The sequence below is a fragment of the Hypomesus nipponensis genome, chromosome 19 (genome assembly GCF_054491055.1).
Source record: "Hypomesus nipponensis isolate SF chromosome 19, ASM5449105v1, whole genome shotgun sequence".
Taxonomy (NCBI): Eukaryota; Metazoa; Chordata; class Actinopteri; order Osmeriformes; family Osmeridae; genus Hypomesus; species Hypomesus nipponensis.
This window is the reverse complement of record NC_140379.1, coordinates 3,092,501-3,110,246: the sequence shown is the minus strand read 5'-3', so window position 1 is coordinate 3,110,246 and position 17,746 is coordinate 3,092,501. Positions and strand designations below refer to the sequence as shown.

General features: G+C 49.4%; 1 protein-coding gene across 1 annotated transcript in view; it reads right to left on the bottom strand.

Annotated features, from left to right (window-relative positions):
* fhod1 (formin homology 2 domain containing 1) overlaps positions 1-17,746 on the bottom strand; it is a 46,955-nt gene that overhangs the window by 4,822 nt on the left and 24,387 nt on the right. Inside the window, 17 exon segments of the mRNA XM_084683107.1 lie at positions 157-347; positions 671-832; positions 1,428-1,547; positions 2,470-2,652; positions 2,970-3,125; positions 3,549-3,865; positions 3,868-4,548; positions 5,584-5,718; positions 7,277-7,428; positions 9,119-9,169; positions 10,051-10,080; positions 10,892-10,981; positions 13,877-13,987; positions 15,735-16,147; positions 16,587-16,730; positions 16,990-17,084; positions 17,322-17,433. Of these exon segments, the coding sequence (XP_084539233.1) occupies positions 157-347; positions 671-832; positions 1,428-1,547; positions 2,470-2,652; positions 2,970-3,125; positions 3,549-3,865; positions 3,868-4,548; positions 5,584-5,718; positions 7,277-7,428; positions 9,119-9,169; positions 10,051-10,080; positions 10,892-10,981; positions 13,877-13,987; positions 15,735-16,147; positions 16,587-16,730; positions 16,990-17,084; positions 17,322-17,433 (3,143 nt within the window).

Here is a 17,746-nt window from a genome sequence, read left to right as displayed (position 1 = left end):
ACAATACATGGTTATGGTGTGTGTGCGTGTGTGTGTGAGAGCGAGAGAGAGACAGAGGTGTTGAATGAGTGGAGGCTGAGTGCAGGTGGTTGGTGGGTACTGTATGTGTGTTTCTCAGAGTGTGTGTGTGTTTCTCAGAGTGTGTGTGTGGTGTACCTGTTGATGATGCGCCGGTGCACCACCTTGAGGATGATGATCCTCTCGGTGCAGTCCTTGAGGAACTCTGTCATCTTGTTCTTCAGCAGGGGCTTGGTCTCGTGCTTGGCAACCACCTTCAGGCTGTCCCACGATGTCTTGCACCTCCTCTCCAGCTGCACCAGGTTGTCAGACAGCTGCTCAAACTCCACCTGCGTACGCCGCCAGAGAGGTGGAGGTGTGAGGGAGAGGGAGGGAGAGGGAGAGAGAGGGGGAGAGGGAGAGAGAGGGGGAGAGGGAGAGAGAGGGGGAGAGGGAGAGAGAGGGGGAGAGGGGGAGAGGGAGAGAGTGTGAGAGGAAGGGCAATATTGAAGAAGGAAAGCAAGAGATAAAAAGAAATTAAAGCAACAGATGAATAAATAACTTTGCACTGACTCTATATTAAGATATTACAATATAAATATATATATTATTGGAATAGAGAGTTTTTATCTCTTGAACTGTGGTCAGCTGAACAGTAACAGCCGGGTCTTGCCTTGGCAGAACGGGTGATGTCGGGAATCTCAGAGTACACGTCCGAGGTGTCCGGATAGTTCTCCACCACAAAGTTGCAGGTGTGGTGGAGCAGAGACTGTCTGTGGACAGTGTCCTTCACCTCCGTCACCTTCTCCAGGTAGGTCAGCTCAAAACCCTTGGCCTGAAGGATGGAAACACACACACACACAAAGTTCATGCACATATGCACCCCACACACACACACACACACACACACAGACCAGACAGACACACCCACAATGTTCACGCACACACACAGACAGACCAGACACACACACACACACACACACACACACAGACAAGACACACACACAGACAGACCAGACACACACACACACACACACACTATGTTCAAGCCACGTATGCACAAGGCCATATCAGGCTGAAGCCCTAACCCTAACCCTGGGTGAAGCCGACCTCCATCCATCTCTATAAGAAGCCACAACAAACATAGAACCTCTGGCGTTCCCTCTCCAGCCTTTAAACAAACATGTTCTTCTAATCTGCTTATGTCCTACAAGTCAGAGTAAATCAGGAAGGCAGGTGATTGTCTAAGGCATGCGTTTAAGCTTTCAGCACACGCCGGACGTGTGCATTTAGACTCTTTAGATACTGAAAACCTGTTTCTCTTTTTGATTAAAATAGACAGAATGCAGAAGAAACATCCAGAACTTGCTCACTTTCCATTATCTCAAGAAGGTACACAACAAGGCGAACATTACGATAAAGACACTTACGCTGGTGCTATTGAGGAAGTTACCGATGGCGAGGAGCGTTGCCAGGATACGCTTGAACGTCTTGTTCTTGGCCAGTTGCTCCATGCCCAGCTTCAGGTCAAAGAGAGGTTCTGCAATCTCCTGTTTCAGCAGACAGAGAGATGGAGGGAAGAGGACAGAAGGGTTTAACCATAGGCAGCAATCCCGGGGAGGACAGGGGACACACGACCCCCCCAATAAATCACTGTAAACATAAGGACATTTCAATAATGTACAATTACAGCAGTAATTTTGGTGGCAGGAATTGCTTTCGAGAAAATGTCATATAATTGCCCCCCCCTAAATTGATAGCAGATTTTCGCCACTGGGTTTAACGTCACCCTGGTAACCAACCCCAACCTGCCTGCCTGCCTGCTGTGGTGGAGTGTAGGTGGTGTAGCTGTGTAGGCCGTGGCTGTAGTTAGAGATGGAGGATCTCTGTGTGCCTAGCGCAAGCTCCAGGCACCAGCCAGTTAGAATGTGGCAACTTAGCAGATTCTTGTGCTTAGGGTAATGTTGAGGTTGGTCATATTCCCTGCACGCTCTTCTAGAAAACGCTGCCTGAAGCCCCTCACCGTTATCAGGGCGTCGGGCATTAAGCAGAGTGATGGGAGCTTCCTGGCTGGATTTGGTAAAACACCTGAAGGATGCCTTAAGGAAGCGAGGGGGGCCGGCCGGTCCTCATTGATCCACCCACCCACATGCAGTGCCATATCCATATCCCCCTCCCTCCCTCCCTCCCTCCCTCCCTCCCTCCCTCCCTCCCTCCCTCCCTCCCTCCCTCCCTCCCTCCCTCCCTCCCTCCCTCCCTCCCTCCCTCCCTCCCTCCCTCCCTCCCTCCCTCCCTCCCTCCCTCCCTCCCTCCCTCCCTCCCTCCCTCCCTCCCTCCCTCCCTCCCTCCCTCCCTCCCTCCCTCCCTCCCTCCCTCCCTCCCTCCCTCCCTCCCTCCCTCCCTCCCTCCCTCCCTCCCTCCCTCCCACCCACCCACCCACCCACCCTCCCTCCCTCCCTCCCTCCCTCCCACCTTCTCCAGATTCTCGTAGTTGAGTTTGAAGGCCCAGAGCTGCAGGCGAGAGCTGAGGCCGCTGATGGAGGACAGCGTGAGCAGGAACTGCTCGGCCGTGCCCAGGGGAACGTCAGGGCTGCCCAGTTGAGCCTCCTGGATCTTCTGCTTCTCCTCCTCCGTGGGAACCATGGTGAGGATCTTCTGCTCAGGGGAGGGGAGGGGAGGGAGGGAAGGTAGGAGGGAGGGTGGGGGTGAGAGAGGGTGGGTGGTGGTTGTAAGATTTCACTTGTTAAAATACTGTTTGATTTGTCTTTGTTTGACAAACAAGACAACAGACCACAAACAATTATTTGCTGAAATTATTTTCAGAACCTGTTTATGATGCTTAACACGTACAAACTTGCGTTTGACAAACATCAGCCTACATTGATCGCTGCTCTGCCCAAAACATTACTGGGCAATGCAATGCACCATCACCGGACCAACCGCACCCCCCGGTGGTAGAAACATGGGAATACCTCAATGCCCTCCTTGGTGATGGCAAACTCATCGAAGTTGAGGATGGCTGTCTTGATGACGTGGATGGCAGGAAGTACTGTCATGCCAATATTTATGGCATTACTCCTTTTAGGGTCCAGTACCTGAATAGAAGACTTCTTCACTTCTGGTCCTTTCTGCAAGAGGAAATAGGAAACAGTTCATTCGAAATTCCGGTTTGTTATTTCCATTTTCGTTTCAGGGGCATTTTGTGCATTCACAGAAAATCCACCGTGGCAATTACATTTACAATTATAAAAAATAAAATACAAAAAGATATACAAAGAAAATGGAAGATGTGAATTTACAAAAACAGAGAAAAGAAACAGGAAAACGTGAAAAGAACAACAATTGAGCATTACATAGAGTAGAGTAACATAGCTCCAAAACAGTACAAATACTAAAACATAATTAAACGTAATACTTAATAAAAAAAATGAAGAGATGACACTGATGTAAAAAGTCTAACAAACAAGGGAAATCTACTGATATGAGTCATTTTGAAACGGCCGCACAAACTGACCGCCAGTTCGAGAATTCTCTACAGGGACTCGTCTTACCTTGGCAACAGGCAACTCCTTGGCTTTGGATTCAAACAGGTGTTCCAGTTTGGCCGTATCCACGGTTACCTTATCCAGCGAGGCCCACACCGTTCCCCGGCCAAACTTGCACTTCCTGGGACTATCGGACTGCTTCAGCTCCTTCCAGAACAGCTTGACCGTCTTGCGCTTCTTGGCGAACGCCGGATCGGGTCCTTGGTGCGAGGAGGAGGAGGGAGGGGGAGCACATGGGGGGGGCGGGGGAGGAGGCGGGGGCCCTCCCAGGCCGGGCGGCGGGGGAGGAGGAGGAGGGGGCCCTCCCAGGCCGGGCGGGGGGGAGGAGGAGGAGGGGGGGGGGCGGTGCCTGGAGGGGGCGGCGGCGGCGGTGGGGGCGGGGGAACTCCGGCCTGACCGGGCGGTGGGGGAGGAGGGGGAAGGGCGCCGCCGTTGGGCATCCTGGTGTCGAAGGCGTCCATGTCCAACACGTCAATATCCTCCTCCTCCAGGAGGTCTGAGAAGTCCAGGTCCTTGATGCGCAGGGCCCGGCAGCTGGGCTGCAGGCTCTCCCAGCCCTGGCCCTGGCCTTGGCCGCGTGCCAGTGGCGTCATCAGCGTCCTCTCCAGGCTGCGCGAGTGCGTCTCGGCGTCGATGCTGTGCTGTGGACGCACCTTGCCGTGGGCCCGCCGCTCCTCCAGCCGGGCGCGGGCCGCCTGGGCGGAGCCCCCGAGGAAGTCCAGCTCCGCCCGCCGCGAGCTGCCATCCTCGCTGGGCGCGGGGCGGGCCGAGTACGCCTGCAGGCTGGAGAGACGCTCCGCCAGGCTTCCCACGCCGCCCAGGTCGTCGTCCATGCTAGGGCTCTCCATCTCCTCGTCTTCTTCTTCGTTGTTGGTGGAGCCAGCCAGAGGGCTCAGAGGTCCTCCGGTGGAATTCTTGGAGTAGAGCATGTCCAGCATGAACTTCCTGTCGTTGGAGAGGGTGCTGCGCTGCTCCACCACACTGCCCTGCCGACGGACAGTGCCACCTAGAGGATAGGAGCACGGAATTAACTCTCCCAGAGTGTAAACAGGTCAGGAGCAGAAGCTACCTATTGGCAACAAGTAGCCGGCAGTCACCACAAACAAATCTTGAATTAGTTGTCAATTATTTACACAACTCTGCAGAAACCAAAAAAAAAAAAACATATTTCCGTCGAATAAAGTATGAATATATCTCCAGACTTAAGAGCGGAGTTCATGAGCTACCATCGCTTGAAATGCTCTGAGCTCAGAACCATGTCTGCACGTCTCAGTCAGACTCTGACAGACTGGAACAGGAAACAGGAAGCAGATCCTCATCGACTTCTCTGTAAACAGTTTACATCCCCCGCCCTCCCAAAGTGGACCAGCCCAGGGCCGTTGGGGCCTTGGTTTTGGACCGGGTCATTTGGCACAGGGCCACAGCTGGGGGGAGAGATGGGATCTGACTTGTTATCTTCAAAGCCAAAACCACAATGAAAATATTTAGGCTCCAAATTAGCTACTGGACGTGAAGAAACTGTAAGAGGGTCAAACTGCCGCCTGCTCAGAGCAATAAAAGAAATCCGTTGAAGGCAAAAGAAAGTTGTGAAATGGTGTTCTAGGGAAATGTACGCACACATATTCTGATGATGCTGCTGCTAAGGACAGATATTTGTTGTGTTCTCCAAGTTCCACTAGGTGTCACAATGGCTCCACCCACTCGTCTGGAGATGTTAAACCCAAACAACAGTTTCTCAATATCTCCACCGTATTACCCATGTTAAAGATGTGTGGGTGTGATCTCAGTTAGCCTATAGTGTTGGATCCCTTGGCTTCCCTTTCAACAAAATGTACGACTACGGTTTTTGATTGTATGATAGATAATACACTGCTTTACTGGATATAATGAGAATATAATATATAAAGAGAAAGCGAGACAGACAGAGAGAAGGAGAGAGAGAGACACAGAGAGGGAGAGGGACAGAAAGAGAGGGAGAGCGAGAGAGAGGGAGAGACGGAGAGAGACAGAGGGAGATACTGCAGTGACTGTAATCTCTTGCCTGGTTCATTATTGGCCGTCTGTGTGTGGGAGTCAGCCGGGTGCTCCAGGGTGCAGGGGCTGGGCCCTCTGCTGCTTTCCCTGGAGCCCTGGCCCGCCAGCTGGGGATCCGCACCGCCGCCCTCCTGGTCAGACCCTGGAGGAAGCACACACGCACACAAACACACACACCCACGCAATACACACATTTTGTCACATCCAGAAAAACTCAAGTTTATACCAAAATGCTTATACCAACATACACAGACAAATCAGACAGACACAAACACTCACTACATCTCTAACAAACAAACACTTCAAGAAAAAAGAATTATAGACATACTGTCCACCAAACACCGGAGTCTGACAGAAATCACAATGTGTGAATGACCCACAGAGCTAACTGGGCATGACTGGTCTCTACCATCTCAGACGTTAGTGCCTGACCCCCCAACGCAACAGTCTTCAATTCATGTCAACGTGAAAAGCCCTCTGCCCTCAACTGCCAAGAGCCCTTTCACTCGTCTCCCTCCATCCAACGCCTGTGTGTGTATATGTGTGTGTGTGTGTATGAGTGTGTGTGTGCGTGGGGAGTATTTTCTGGGCCTGTCTCATTTCCATCTCTTTAGCGGATGAAAAAAAAAGCGGGTCTTTCAGCGGGCAGTGCCACCCTGCCAGGCAGCCCGATTCACGCAGGAGTCTGGGAAACTCCAACTTGGACTTTCATCTGGTGGCACAGCCTGGCCCGAGCCTGGCACGGAGACCACTCCCGCCAATCTGAAGCCCAGGTGGCCTCAGGCTTTCTGTGAATCTGATTGGACGACGCACTTCTGTGGATTTAACGGTTTCAGACGAAGACTATCCGAGTGATTTGTTTTTGACTCCTCATTCTGACCCAGTGGGAGATGGAGGAGAGGAGGGACTCCCTGGGGTGACATCTATATTAGAGAACATTGATCAAACTACTTTTCTACAACAGGGGATGTTTGTAAATCCTACATGAAAGCATGTTGGCAGACCCTTCCCTCATCTCTGAGCAGTTGGAGTCCTGTCCAGGGAGTTCTACTGACCCGGGTCACAACCATTTGTTGACATTGTACCTGATTTAGTCATGCAGCATGGTGAAAGCGATGGCAGTGGTGGCTCAACAGAGGCAGAAGCCGGAGTATAAATCTAATACACCTCAAACACGTCCAGGTTTCTGATGTCTTTGACCCGGGCCGGGACAGTAACATCTGCATCAGACATCAGCTGGTGGGAACAACATCTGATGTTGTTTTAACAGCTCTACAGGACTAGGCCTAGACCGTGTGTGTTTTTTATGTAAGAGGTTGCGACCCTGTCCGCTTCAGAAAGACCAAGCCTAAACACTGGAAGAGACGTTCGCCGTGTTCGATTGAGACGTGCTCGCGGCTCACAACGCTCGTGTGCGTCACGCGGAAACACCTCAGGAGGGAAAGGTGCCAGGGGTGAGGAGGGAGGAAACATGGGCGGGGAGAGAAGTGGGGGAGGAGGGAGGAAACATGGGCGGGGAGAGAAGTGGGGGAGGAGGGGGGGGAGGAGGAGGCGTGGGGAGGGGAGAGGAGGGGGAGGAGGAGGCGTGGGGAGGGGAGAGGAGGGGGAGAGTCAAGACCCAGCTGGAGCATGGGATATCTTTACAGCACACGTGAGGTCTACGGTGCGGGTGGCATGCAGTTGCTGTTGTTTTCCGGTACCTTCCGTGGGGGTGCCTGAGTCGACAGGTGAGGGAGTGTCCTCGTGCGGGCCTGGGACGTCCTGGGACGGCAACTTACGGAGCTTGTTGACGTTTAAACCCCGTCTCTTCTTCTCCTGCTGAGTGATGGCCAGGCTGCGTAGGAAAGTGTCTCTACATGACAGCACAGCACAACAGGAAGCTGTTAGTGACACTGGAACACAATGGCGAGCGCTACGAGGTGAATCAGGGCACTGCAGAAAAGGGTTATTTACCAGGATACATCTAAAAAGTCGTATTCTAGGGAAAGAGTTGGACCGTTATCATCCAGGTGCCATACAATTCCCCTCACCAAAGTGAACGAAAGACAGATGCAGAATGGGTAGAGCCAACGAGAAATACCTTGGAGACCCCCTAGACTCTTCTTAGAGGCAGTACAGGCAAAGATACGTTTTGCTCATTTCCCGTAGCACACCGAAATGTGAACACACGCACCGTTGAAGGGCTTGAAGCCCACACCCCTTCCCCAGCCAGCAACAGAAGCCATGCCAACCATCATACCCCCACACTCACCACCCACAAAGTTCCCCTCCTCCACCTCAAACACACATGCATACACAAACAAACTCACACACACAAACTCACACACACACACACTCACACACACACACACACACACACACACACACACACACACACACACAATGAGACAGAACCACAGGAGGGATGTGAGGAGAGCAAAAGGGGGGGGGGGGGAAGGGACGGGGGACCCCTTGGGATTACTCCTTTACATGGATGAGATTTATGACTTTAATATATCTGAGTGTATGTATGCTATACCAGCTGCTGTACTCAAACTGCCTCTGACCTCAACAGGAGACCCCTCTGCTAACCTCCCCACGACTGCTCGGTGATCATAGGGTCATGAATCGGGTTAGGGTTCGATTGACATGCAGTAGTCTTCTCAATCCGAACCAGACGTTCCATGCCCTTATGGCTAAAGTATGGATTTAATTCATTCAGCCAATCCAGCTCGGTTAGTCCACAGCACCAGGCATGACTCCCACTCCCAGGCCCACACGTTGGGGCACGTGCTGGGAAGCAGAGGTGTCTTCTGAGGGTGTGTGTGGAGGCTGGACTCCCCACACCACTAATGACTACTGTGGAAGACAAACCCTGCCTAAAGAGATGCGTGAGGCGTATAATCAGTCTGAAATGACTCGTGCTTTATGTGCGGCTGCAGTTGAACACTGCTGGGGCGCGAGGGGGATGTCCGGTGCTGGTGTTCTGCGGTGGCCTTGTCTTCTAGAGCCCTGGTCACATTGTTGGGATTCTATTCCTAATCCAAGAGGACTCTACTCGCGTGATTACCATCACAGGTGTGCAGGAAATGCACAGTAGCACGGGCGTATAAAACACAAAAACAAAAAAGAATATCTTTATGTTAAGTGGGTAAAAGTTGAAACTAAGGAGTAAAAGATAGGATAGGATATTGAACTACGAAGGTCAGTGGCGCAGAAAAAAAAAAAGAAAAAAAAAAGATACAAATCAAATATATTGCAAAACCTAAAAGATAAAGCTCAAACATTTACTGTCATGAAACAATGTGATTAGAAAGATCTTCAACATTAAATTGTGTTAAGTGATTGGCTTAATCAGAGACAACGTTTAAACTGTCAACACCACCCCCATTAATTACCCAGGGTCATCACACGATATAAATGGCACACACACCATGATCCCATAAAGCAGCAGGCTCCAAGCAGGAGGCCACACTCGCATCACCTCCCAGCATGCATCAGGAGCTCACTAATGGGGCTCTGGACCTGTAACCGTGACCCCGTGACCTGTGACTCATACTTACGCAAACTTTCTCAGAACCGGCTTGTCCATATCTACATTACATTCTTCCAGGCTGGGGAAAGACACTAGGTTTTACTTACACACCACGAGCACCAAACCCAACACCTTCCACTTAACAGACATATTTGACAGCTGGCTACATCAGTCTGTAGCATGCAAGTGATACTGTAATATTATCACATTACAGGGTATGCCTCTTGTTCGTCTGAACTTAATTCTTCTTTCCAAACATCTATGATTTTGTGTTCCATCATCATCATCATCATCATCATCATCATCATCATCAGCTAATAGATGAAAGGCTGAAGAGAGAAACAGGAAGTTGCTCGGGACAGATGCAGAGACGACAGGAAGAGGAAACAGAAGTCCCCGTGATCCTGAAGACTGCAGGTCTTACCTGTCGCCAAAAACCCTTATCTCCAGGATGACATCACTGCACCCTCATTCTACCTTCCACTGAACACGACGAGCAGCTCGTTCTTAATCAAATACTTAGTCTAAGGGGAATCTTTTACAGTGTTCTGCCAGAATGCTGCTAATTAGCTGTGTTTAAGAACAGACAGAACCAGTGTCTGTCGTCAACATTGTGACTGAAGCGCGGCGCCCTGACTAACCCCCTCTTCCTCCTCCCCTCCTCCCCCTTTTCCTCCATCCCCTCAGACTCTCATTCCACCTAATGACTGACTATCATGATGATTTAACATGGCAACGGCACCTCGGAAAAGCAACATTCTTTGGGCTGTGTCGAGAGAGAGAATGAGCGAGAGAAATGGAGAGACAAAGAGAATAAGAGACACCGAGAGTGACAGACAGACAGGCAGAAAGAGATGGAGACAGAGAGACACCGAGAGTGATGAGAGACACCGAGAGTGATGAGAGACACCGAGAGAGAGAGAAAGAGAGAGAAAGAGAGAGAGAGAGAGCTTTTCTTACCAGTCGGTGTCGCAGGCCTGGAGAGCGCTGCTGTAAAAGGAGAGAGGGTTGGAGAACAGGAATGTTGAAGGCCACAGCAGCAAGGAAAAAGATTAGGACCGTGGCCAAACATTATGAAGAAAGAGGAGAGGAGAGAAGGAAACGCACATCAGAGAAACTGACAGAAAGAGAGAGAAACAGAGAGAGAGAGAGGGGGGGGGGTGGTAGTGAGAAAGAGCTAGAAGGCACAGTGACAAAGAGAGAGAAGGTTGACATAATATATGTAAGCAAGTCAATAGAGAGATTGGTTGAAGCTATAGAGAAGACTGCAAAGTGCAGTTACAAGATGAGATTAAGCAAAGCAAAGTCGAGGATAAAGGATAAATGATGATCTGAGGAGCTCGATACCAAACACTTCAGATTTTGTACATAATAAAAAGGTGTTTTACACCACAGACATCTCTTTAACGTCAGAACGAGTGACGAGATCTACAAAGGCAACAACGTCACATACATCCGTTGTTGACTGTTGAAAAGAAACGTCCTAAGTCTCGAAAAAAATGCATTTATTATCTAACCGCTACACACATCAGAAAACCACACACAGCCAAAACTCCCAAACGAAAACAAGCGAAGAGTATATGAACAGAAAGTGTGAAAATTCTCAAACTAGTTGTGTAAAAAACAATTCTAAGAAAGAAAAAAACTAAAAACAAAGGCAACTAAGTGGAATCACTGCCGTCAGGTACTAACCAATCAAAACTTAAACTCAATCCACCTGTTTTGGGACCATCACAAACCCCTCCAGCTCCCACCCACAGTAAAGTTTCTCCCCCTTCTCCCTGGCTGGGTCGCTACTCACCTAAAGGTGCTCCTGCCCTCCGGTCTGCCCTGCTCTGCGGCCGGCTGGGGCTGCTTCTTCTCAGGGGCGTTGGCGTCTGTGGGAGATGGGCTGTGGACAGGCGGGAGGGAAGCACACACACACGCACACACACAGGGAGAGAGTCAGGCTGAGACGGTGGAGCAGAGAGACGGCTTCAGCGCCTCGTCTCCAAACAACGGTGTTTCCTGTTAGTCCAGTCCACTGGGATGGAGCTCCAAAACAGACTGCAGACTGTGTGTGTGTGTTTGTGTTTGTAAAAAAAGAGAGAGACAAGGGAGAGAGAGAGAGGGATGGAGAGAGAGAGAAAGAGAGAGAAAGAGAGTGTGTGTTTGTAAAAGAGAAAGTGTGTGTGTGAGAGTGCGGTTCACTGTTTGTGTGTGTGTGTAGACAGTTTGAGTGTGTGAGCCAAACTCCCCCCCCCCCCCCCCCACCCTCTCTTGTCTCCCAGTTCCTGTAAGCGTTCCAACATTATGTCACTCCCAGCGTAGGGCTCAGCTTAGCCACTGGCTGTGCTCGTGTCCCTTCACATCAGTGTCTCCCCCTTCCCGGTTGACTGCTGAGTGACGAGGCGCCTGAACTACGTCCTGAACTACGTCCTCAACTAGGTCCTGACCTACGTTGTTGATACCCTTGATGCTTCAGCTCCATGTCTACAGGTCAGACCATCATGTCTGGGTCTGACCTGGCTGGGATGGGCAACACTAAATCAAAACAATCTCAAGTGACCAATAACCGCGCTGGAACGAGTTCTTGAGAGTGTACGCCATGTTCCTTAATAATATGTGCACTAAGAACATAGTAGATGATGAATGATTCATCAGAGAGAAAAAAAAATCACTGCAACAACAGTCAACTTTCATTTGAGGAAGTCTCGAGTCTTTTGAATTTAATGCGTGTTATTCTTTGCATTTTTAAGGTGAGTTCATGTAAGTTGGAATGACAAAAGCAGCTAGGACAGTGATGGAGGTAGTGGTTGCTGCTTGGAGCGGCTGTGATGAAAATAGCAGCTTGTTTGGTTGCTGTCTGGGACCTAGCCAGTCCACACCAACACTTCTCACGCGCTTACGTTGCTGCGGAAACCATCGCGCCTAACTGCAGCGTCAACACATTTTAAACTGAATTCCCATGTTTCAGACAGCTAGTATTGGAAACAATGCAAGTTTTAGAAAGATAACAAAAGTGTATATGTCTGGGGTTATTACTAATAAAGATTTTGATCTAACTTAGTTTAAAAGCAGCTATGTTATGAAAGAAAAAAAAGAAAAGAAGGAAATCTGTTTTTCCAACAACGCTGTCTAAGCCTTAGACAACCGTATCACACATGTTTAATGCCACGGAAGCCAAAACGGTTCACTTTCACGGCAAAATGTATTTAAGCGGTCCAAGAAGTGTCCATCAGCGCCACAGTAAGCACAAATTGCAAAGAGAGGTAACTTGCGTACCTACAACCGTTCCTATAATTCCATATAGCATATGCAAACTACTATATTGGCTATGCACACGACAGAGATACGCATTTCCAGGGGAAAATAGGCCAGGTCTAGAGCTTCTGATGAAGTTATAAACAATACATTTAATGACCAGAACAGGTTACCCCTCGCTATTGCTCTCACAACCCTACACTCAGATTGTGTGGCTTCTCACTTTTTTTTTTCTTCCATTGAGCGATAACAGGTCACCTTCATAGAGATCTCTCCCATTTCCAACTAACCACCAAACGTTTCCTGATTTTTGTTATAAACTGAGATAAACATTTTACTTTGCATTGTCCCCTAGCGAACAAATATAACAGACTAATTATTTGGAGGGAATTGTGGATGTAGCTCAAAACATACTATTTGTATTCCTTTCCCCTCTTGCTTGAAGGGCAGCAACATAGAATACCATGTTTTCATTTCGGGAAGATAACCCCAACTCGTAAAAAAACAGCATTTTGTGTGCGAGAACTTACATAACTGCTAGCTACCGGAAGTTGTAGACCTAGTTCATGTAAAAAACTTATTCATGGAATATGCGGAAGTAATGTGTATGCCAGTTAACGTGACAAAATATAATTTTCAAATGTTTTTAGAATTTTAATAATCATTTACCAACAGTATATGTAAATCTTTTGATATTTATAAATTTAAAATATTGTTGTTGTTTTCATTGGTTTGGCGGCCCACCTACATTACCCACAGTTTGGGAATCGCTGGTCTAAGGTTTGAGCTTAATGCCTAGACAACACTACTGGACCCTGTCCTGGTCCTCAGACCTCTTGGTCAGCCTGACATCACCTCAGAGGAAAGATGGCACTGAAGTGTTTTTCACCCGATCTGCCGGACTCTGGTCGAAGAGAGACCCTCTGAGGCTTCTTTAGTGTTTCTAACACTAATCCTCTCCTTTCAGATGCTCCTTTAATGAGCTAGGGCTCCTGCTCTCATTGAGGAGCGGGGGGGGGGGGGGGGATTTTAAAAGGACTCTGTGAATGGTGGAGATGTTACAGTGCCAACCCAGATTAAGAGCTACAAGTGTCAGTTTGTGTGGCGCCGCCATTGTGGAACATGTGGAACATATACTGTAGTTCATTCTTTGACTAGATGCTCGCTGAATAGCAGTCTGGAGGAAAAAAACGTCATAGAAAACGTTCTAGAATTATACATGTGTATTACACCTGCGTTATGATTTTGTAGGACAGCTATATGAGGTGAGAGAATGAACAGCAGTTGTTGGAGTGAGTTAGTTTGTTACATTCCTTTAAAGTCACCTTGGCTGTGTCTCAATACCCCTTAGCTCCAGTTTGTTTTTATTCTGGAATATAAATGGTCAGAATTTGGTCGAAAATACTTAATACTTCAACTACCAATCAGAGGCAAGGAGTAAGGTGGTGAGGAGGGTTTAAGATTGGAGTATTGAGACACAGCCGGTAAATGACTGGGTGTTGAAGTGAGGGAGGTCAGAGCAAGGTGGAGGTGTGTTACAGACCTGCTGGAGGCTGGGGAGGAGTCCTCAGAGATGGACCCTGCCTTGTTAAACAACCTGGACCTCCGAGAAATCCCCAGAGCAGACATGTGGTGGCTGAGGAAAGAGCGACTCCTAGTGGTCGGGGGAGGAAGTGGTGGTAGAACAACCAGGGAGGGAGGGGGGAAGAGAGAGAGAAAGGGGGTGAGGGAGAGAGAGGAGGAGGAGCGGAGGGATGGATGAAGAGAGAGAGAGAGAGAGGGAGAAACAGAGGTGGAAACAATAGCAGTTACATGAGAATGGGGTTAAACACCCGACACCAACCCAGAGACAGAGAGAGACACAATGTCAGCAAGCCATCTGGAGGCTAGAACAGCACCACGTAAAAGGAAACACTCAGCCAGATATAGACATGCAGCCACTTAGGAGGAAAAACATGGAGGCAGGACGGTAGGCAGGACAATAAACAAGAGTACATGTCTTCGTTTCCAGACAGAACCAGGACAGAACCAAATGAAACACTGTTTCTGCTCTAGGCTCTGTTTCAAGTTGACAATCTACATGCAGAGACAAACTGGGAGAAAAAACTAAAGTTTAAACGTCCAGAGACGTTCTCGATTGTTTCCCTGTAGAGGTGCAATGTGGCAGGCTAGCGCCAGACCACCAGTGTCAGTCACCCCTAACAACGATGACTACATGGAGTCAGAGTAATTGGATAGATGGAAATTATTCATTTAAATTTAAATGGGTGTGAGCTCACAAAAACTGATGGGCCTCGACACTACGCCAGGTCCACTTTGCGGTCGTCCAAAACCCCAAACATGACCAAAAAGATGGTTTAAGCAACTCGGGAGGGGAGAAGAAAAGATTCCTGTAGGTTGAACTAAGAGAAAAGCGGTTTCCAAATCAAACATTTGCTTTCCACTGCTACATGAGGCCAGTCAGCTGAATAAAATGTTTTGCTTTGGCCAGTGGGGCTATACTTGGAGAGAGACACGTAGCAATTTGGGAAGTTTGAGCTGGGGGAGACGAGGCTGGCCACAAGAATTCTCTTACCTGTCCAGCATGGTTAGTCACAGCTAACCTGACCTGAACTAGACTTTGTAAAATTAGCATATTTAGGAATCTGAGTCATCATTTCTGTCTTTTTTTTCCCCCCAGTTGCGTAACACTGACGTTTGGTTTATCTGATGAAGAACTACAAGGAAAAAGCCACAGGCGTCCACAAGTGGGAATCAAACCCGGGACCTTTCCAGTGCGAGACGGCACGTGAATGTATGCGTTGTCCCCACGTAAGCAGTTCTGTCTCTCAACCTACATTCTAGAACTACTCGAGTCACCACGCCAGCAATCCAGGGCTGTGGTTGCATTCTTGTTGAATCCTTTTTGTACTGAGCACTATGAATACTGGCAGAAAAACCCACCAGAACTAAGAATGCTACCATCCAAGGACTGAACTGTTGTGTCTCTGTCCAGCTGTATCAACAGAAACACAATAACAGCAGCTGGAGTGGATGACTGTTTTCCTGACCGCAGAAGGGATGAAAACGACTCAAAGTCTGAGTCAGCAGTTTGTACGTGGCACATCCCTGCGCTGCCACCTAGAGGTTGTGGAGAGTCACTGCACCTGGGCGTGACGTGGGGACACGTCGGGCTACACGGTAGCTAACTACATTTCGAAGGGGTTTCTTTAAACAGGTTCTATGCCATCATGGGCAGAGTCAACCCACAAACGGCTCATCTTCATCTAATACCCAGGAACTTTAGGTTCGGATCAAATCATTTTTGAGCACGCACCATCAAAGCTCATGCAAAGCTCATGCTTTGTACTGCATTCCTACGTGCACACACACACACACACACTACATTTCCCAAGACTTACGGGCTGGGGGGAATCTTGGGCTCTTGCTCTGTGGGAGAGAGTGATGCCGCAGTACCGTTGCTGGGCCCAGGGGGCGGTAGAGGGGCAGCCCTCTGTGAGCCTGCGTCCAAGGGACTGGAGGACGGAGTCTGGGGGGAGGGGCTACGAGGCTCGGAGGATATCGGGGAGTTGTTCTGGCTCCGCCCCACCGTGGGGCTGTGAGCGGAGATAGAGGAGGCTGGAGAGAGGGGGGTGGAGGTGGAGGAGGACGGAGAGAAGGGAGGGTTGGAGGGAGAGACATTGTCTGAGAGGCTCTGGGATGACTGGCGACGGCTCCTCCTGCCCTCCTGCTCGCTCGCCGCTACTTTGCGGCGCTCCTTGCGAATGTGAGGAATGGTCTCGTCCGTCTCCCCGTCTTCAAATTTCAGAGCAGTCTGCACGGCAAGCAGGAAAAACTAGTCAGCGGGCATCCCATACACGACGACTTTATCATCCATTTCTGGCTTCACAGATTGCATGCTAAGACACTCACAACTTGCACACTACAAGCAGAGTTACGTGGTAACATTTACATTTAGTCATTTAGCATACGCTCTTATCCAGAGCGACTTACAGTGAGTACAGGGACATTCCCCCTAGGCAAGTAGGGTGAAGTGCCTTAGCCAAGGACATAACGTCATTTGGCACAGCAGGAAATTGATCCGGCAACCATCTGATTAATAGCTCGACTCCCTCACTGCTCAGCCATCTGACTCCCGCTAAACATAAACCCACCCCGTAGGGTAGAGGGCTGCTGGTGACCTTGAGCTGCTGGTGACCTTGGGCTGCTAGTGACCTTGGGCTGCTGGTGACCTTGGGTGGGGGGGGCCGTACCTCGTAGATGGAGAACTGGTGTTTGAGGTCTTGCTCAGTGGCACGGCTGCTCATGTGCTTCTGCATGATGTTCTCCATGCCTTGCTGCTCCAGGCAGTCCGTCACGTCGTAGAACGAGTCCTGGTCAGGCAGGGCTGCCAGGGTCTACACACACACACACACAGTCAATATATACACACACAACCAGACAATCAATATACATGCACACAGACAATCAATATACACACACAGACGCACAGTTGATACACACACATTTGCAGATGCACATGTGCAGATGCTCACACACACACACACACAAACACATGTGCACATAAGCACTCAGAGAAATACACACACAGACGATATCTTTCAGTGTGTGCCACTTGAGCATCAAAGCTACCCAGCTGACTGTGGTGAGTGCTACCTTGTTGATGAGGGTCATGGTGAAGATCAACAGCTCAGTGTCTGAACCATTCTTCTCTTGTAGGATCTCTGTCAGGTACTTCCAGGGCTTCACAGCTACACACGCACACACACACATTCCTGTTGACCCACTTGACAGACTGTGTCAAATGCCTGTTAGCTCACATACCCACTTAGCCACTACAGAAAGGGCTTCACAGCCGAACCCAGCTCTTATCACAGACCTCTGCATGCAAGTCTCTGTTTCTGGATGTGTGTGTTTGGATGTGTGGGAGTGTGCACGTGTGTCTGGATACGTCTGTGTGTGTGTGTGTGTGTGTGTGTGGGGCCTACCTCTCTTGCCGTCCACAGTGTTGACAGCCTTGATGAGCAGGGATCCGTTGGACTCTGAGTACTCCACGAACACAATGAGCAGCTTCAGAGCTGTCTTCACCACCAGCCTGGACTGAGGAGCACACTGCAGTTACACCACCTCGCCACTAGATGGCCATATGACACCACAACAGATGTTGATGGTGGAGGTCTCCACACGTTCAGAGAATTCATAAAACACTGTGTTGCAATGTCGATGCTTGACCTCAAAGTTTAATGTGAAAACATGACTGCTGAATGTCGGTTTCTCATGATTCATGATTGCAAAACGCTGGATTTCCCGTCTCTTCCTGCTCTGCAGCAGCATGTTTTCACCAAGTGAGAACACGTAGTGAGGTCAACATCATCCAAGTTTTCAAGCTTCAGTGGAAACTCAGATTCATTTC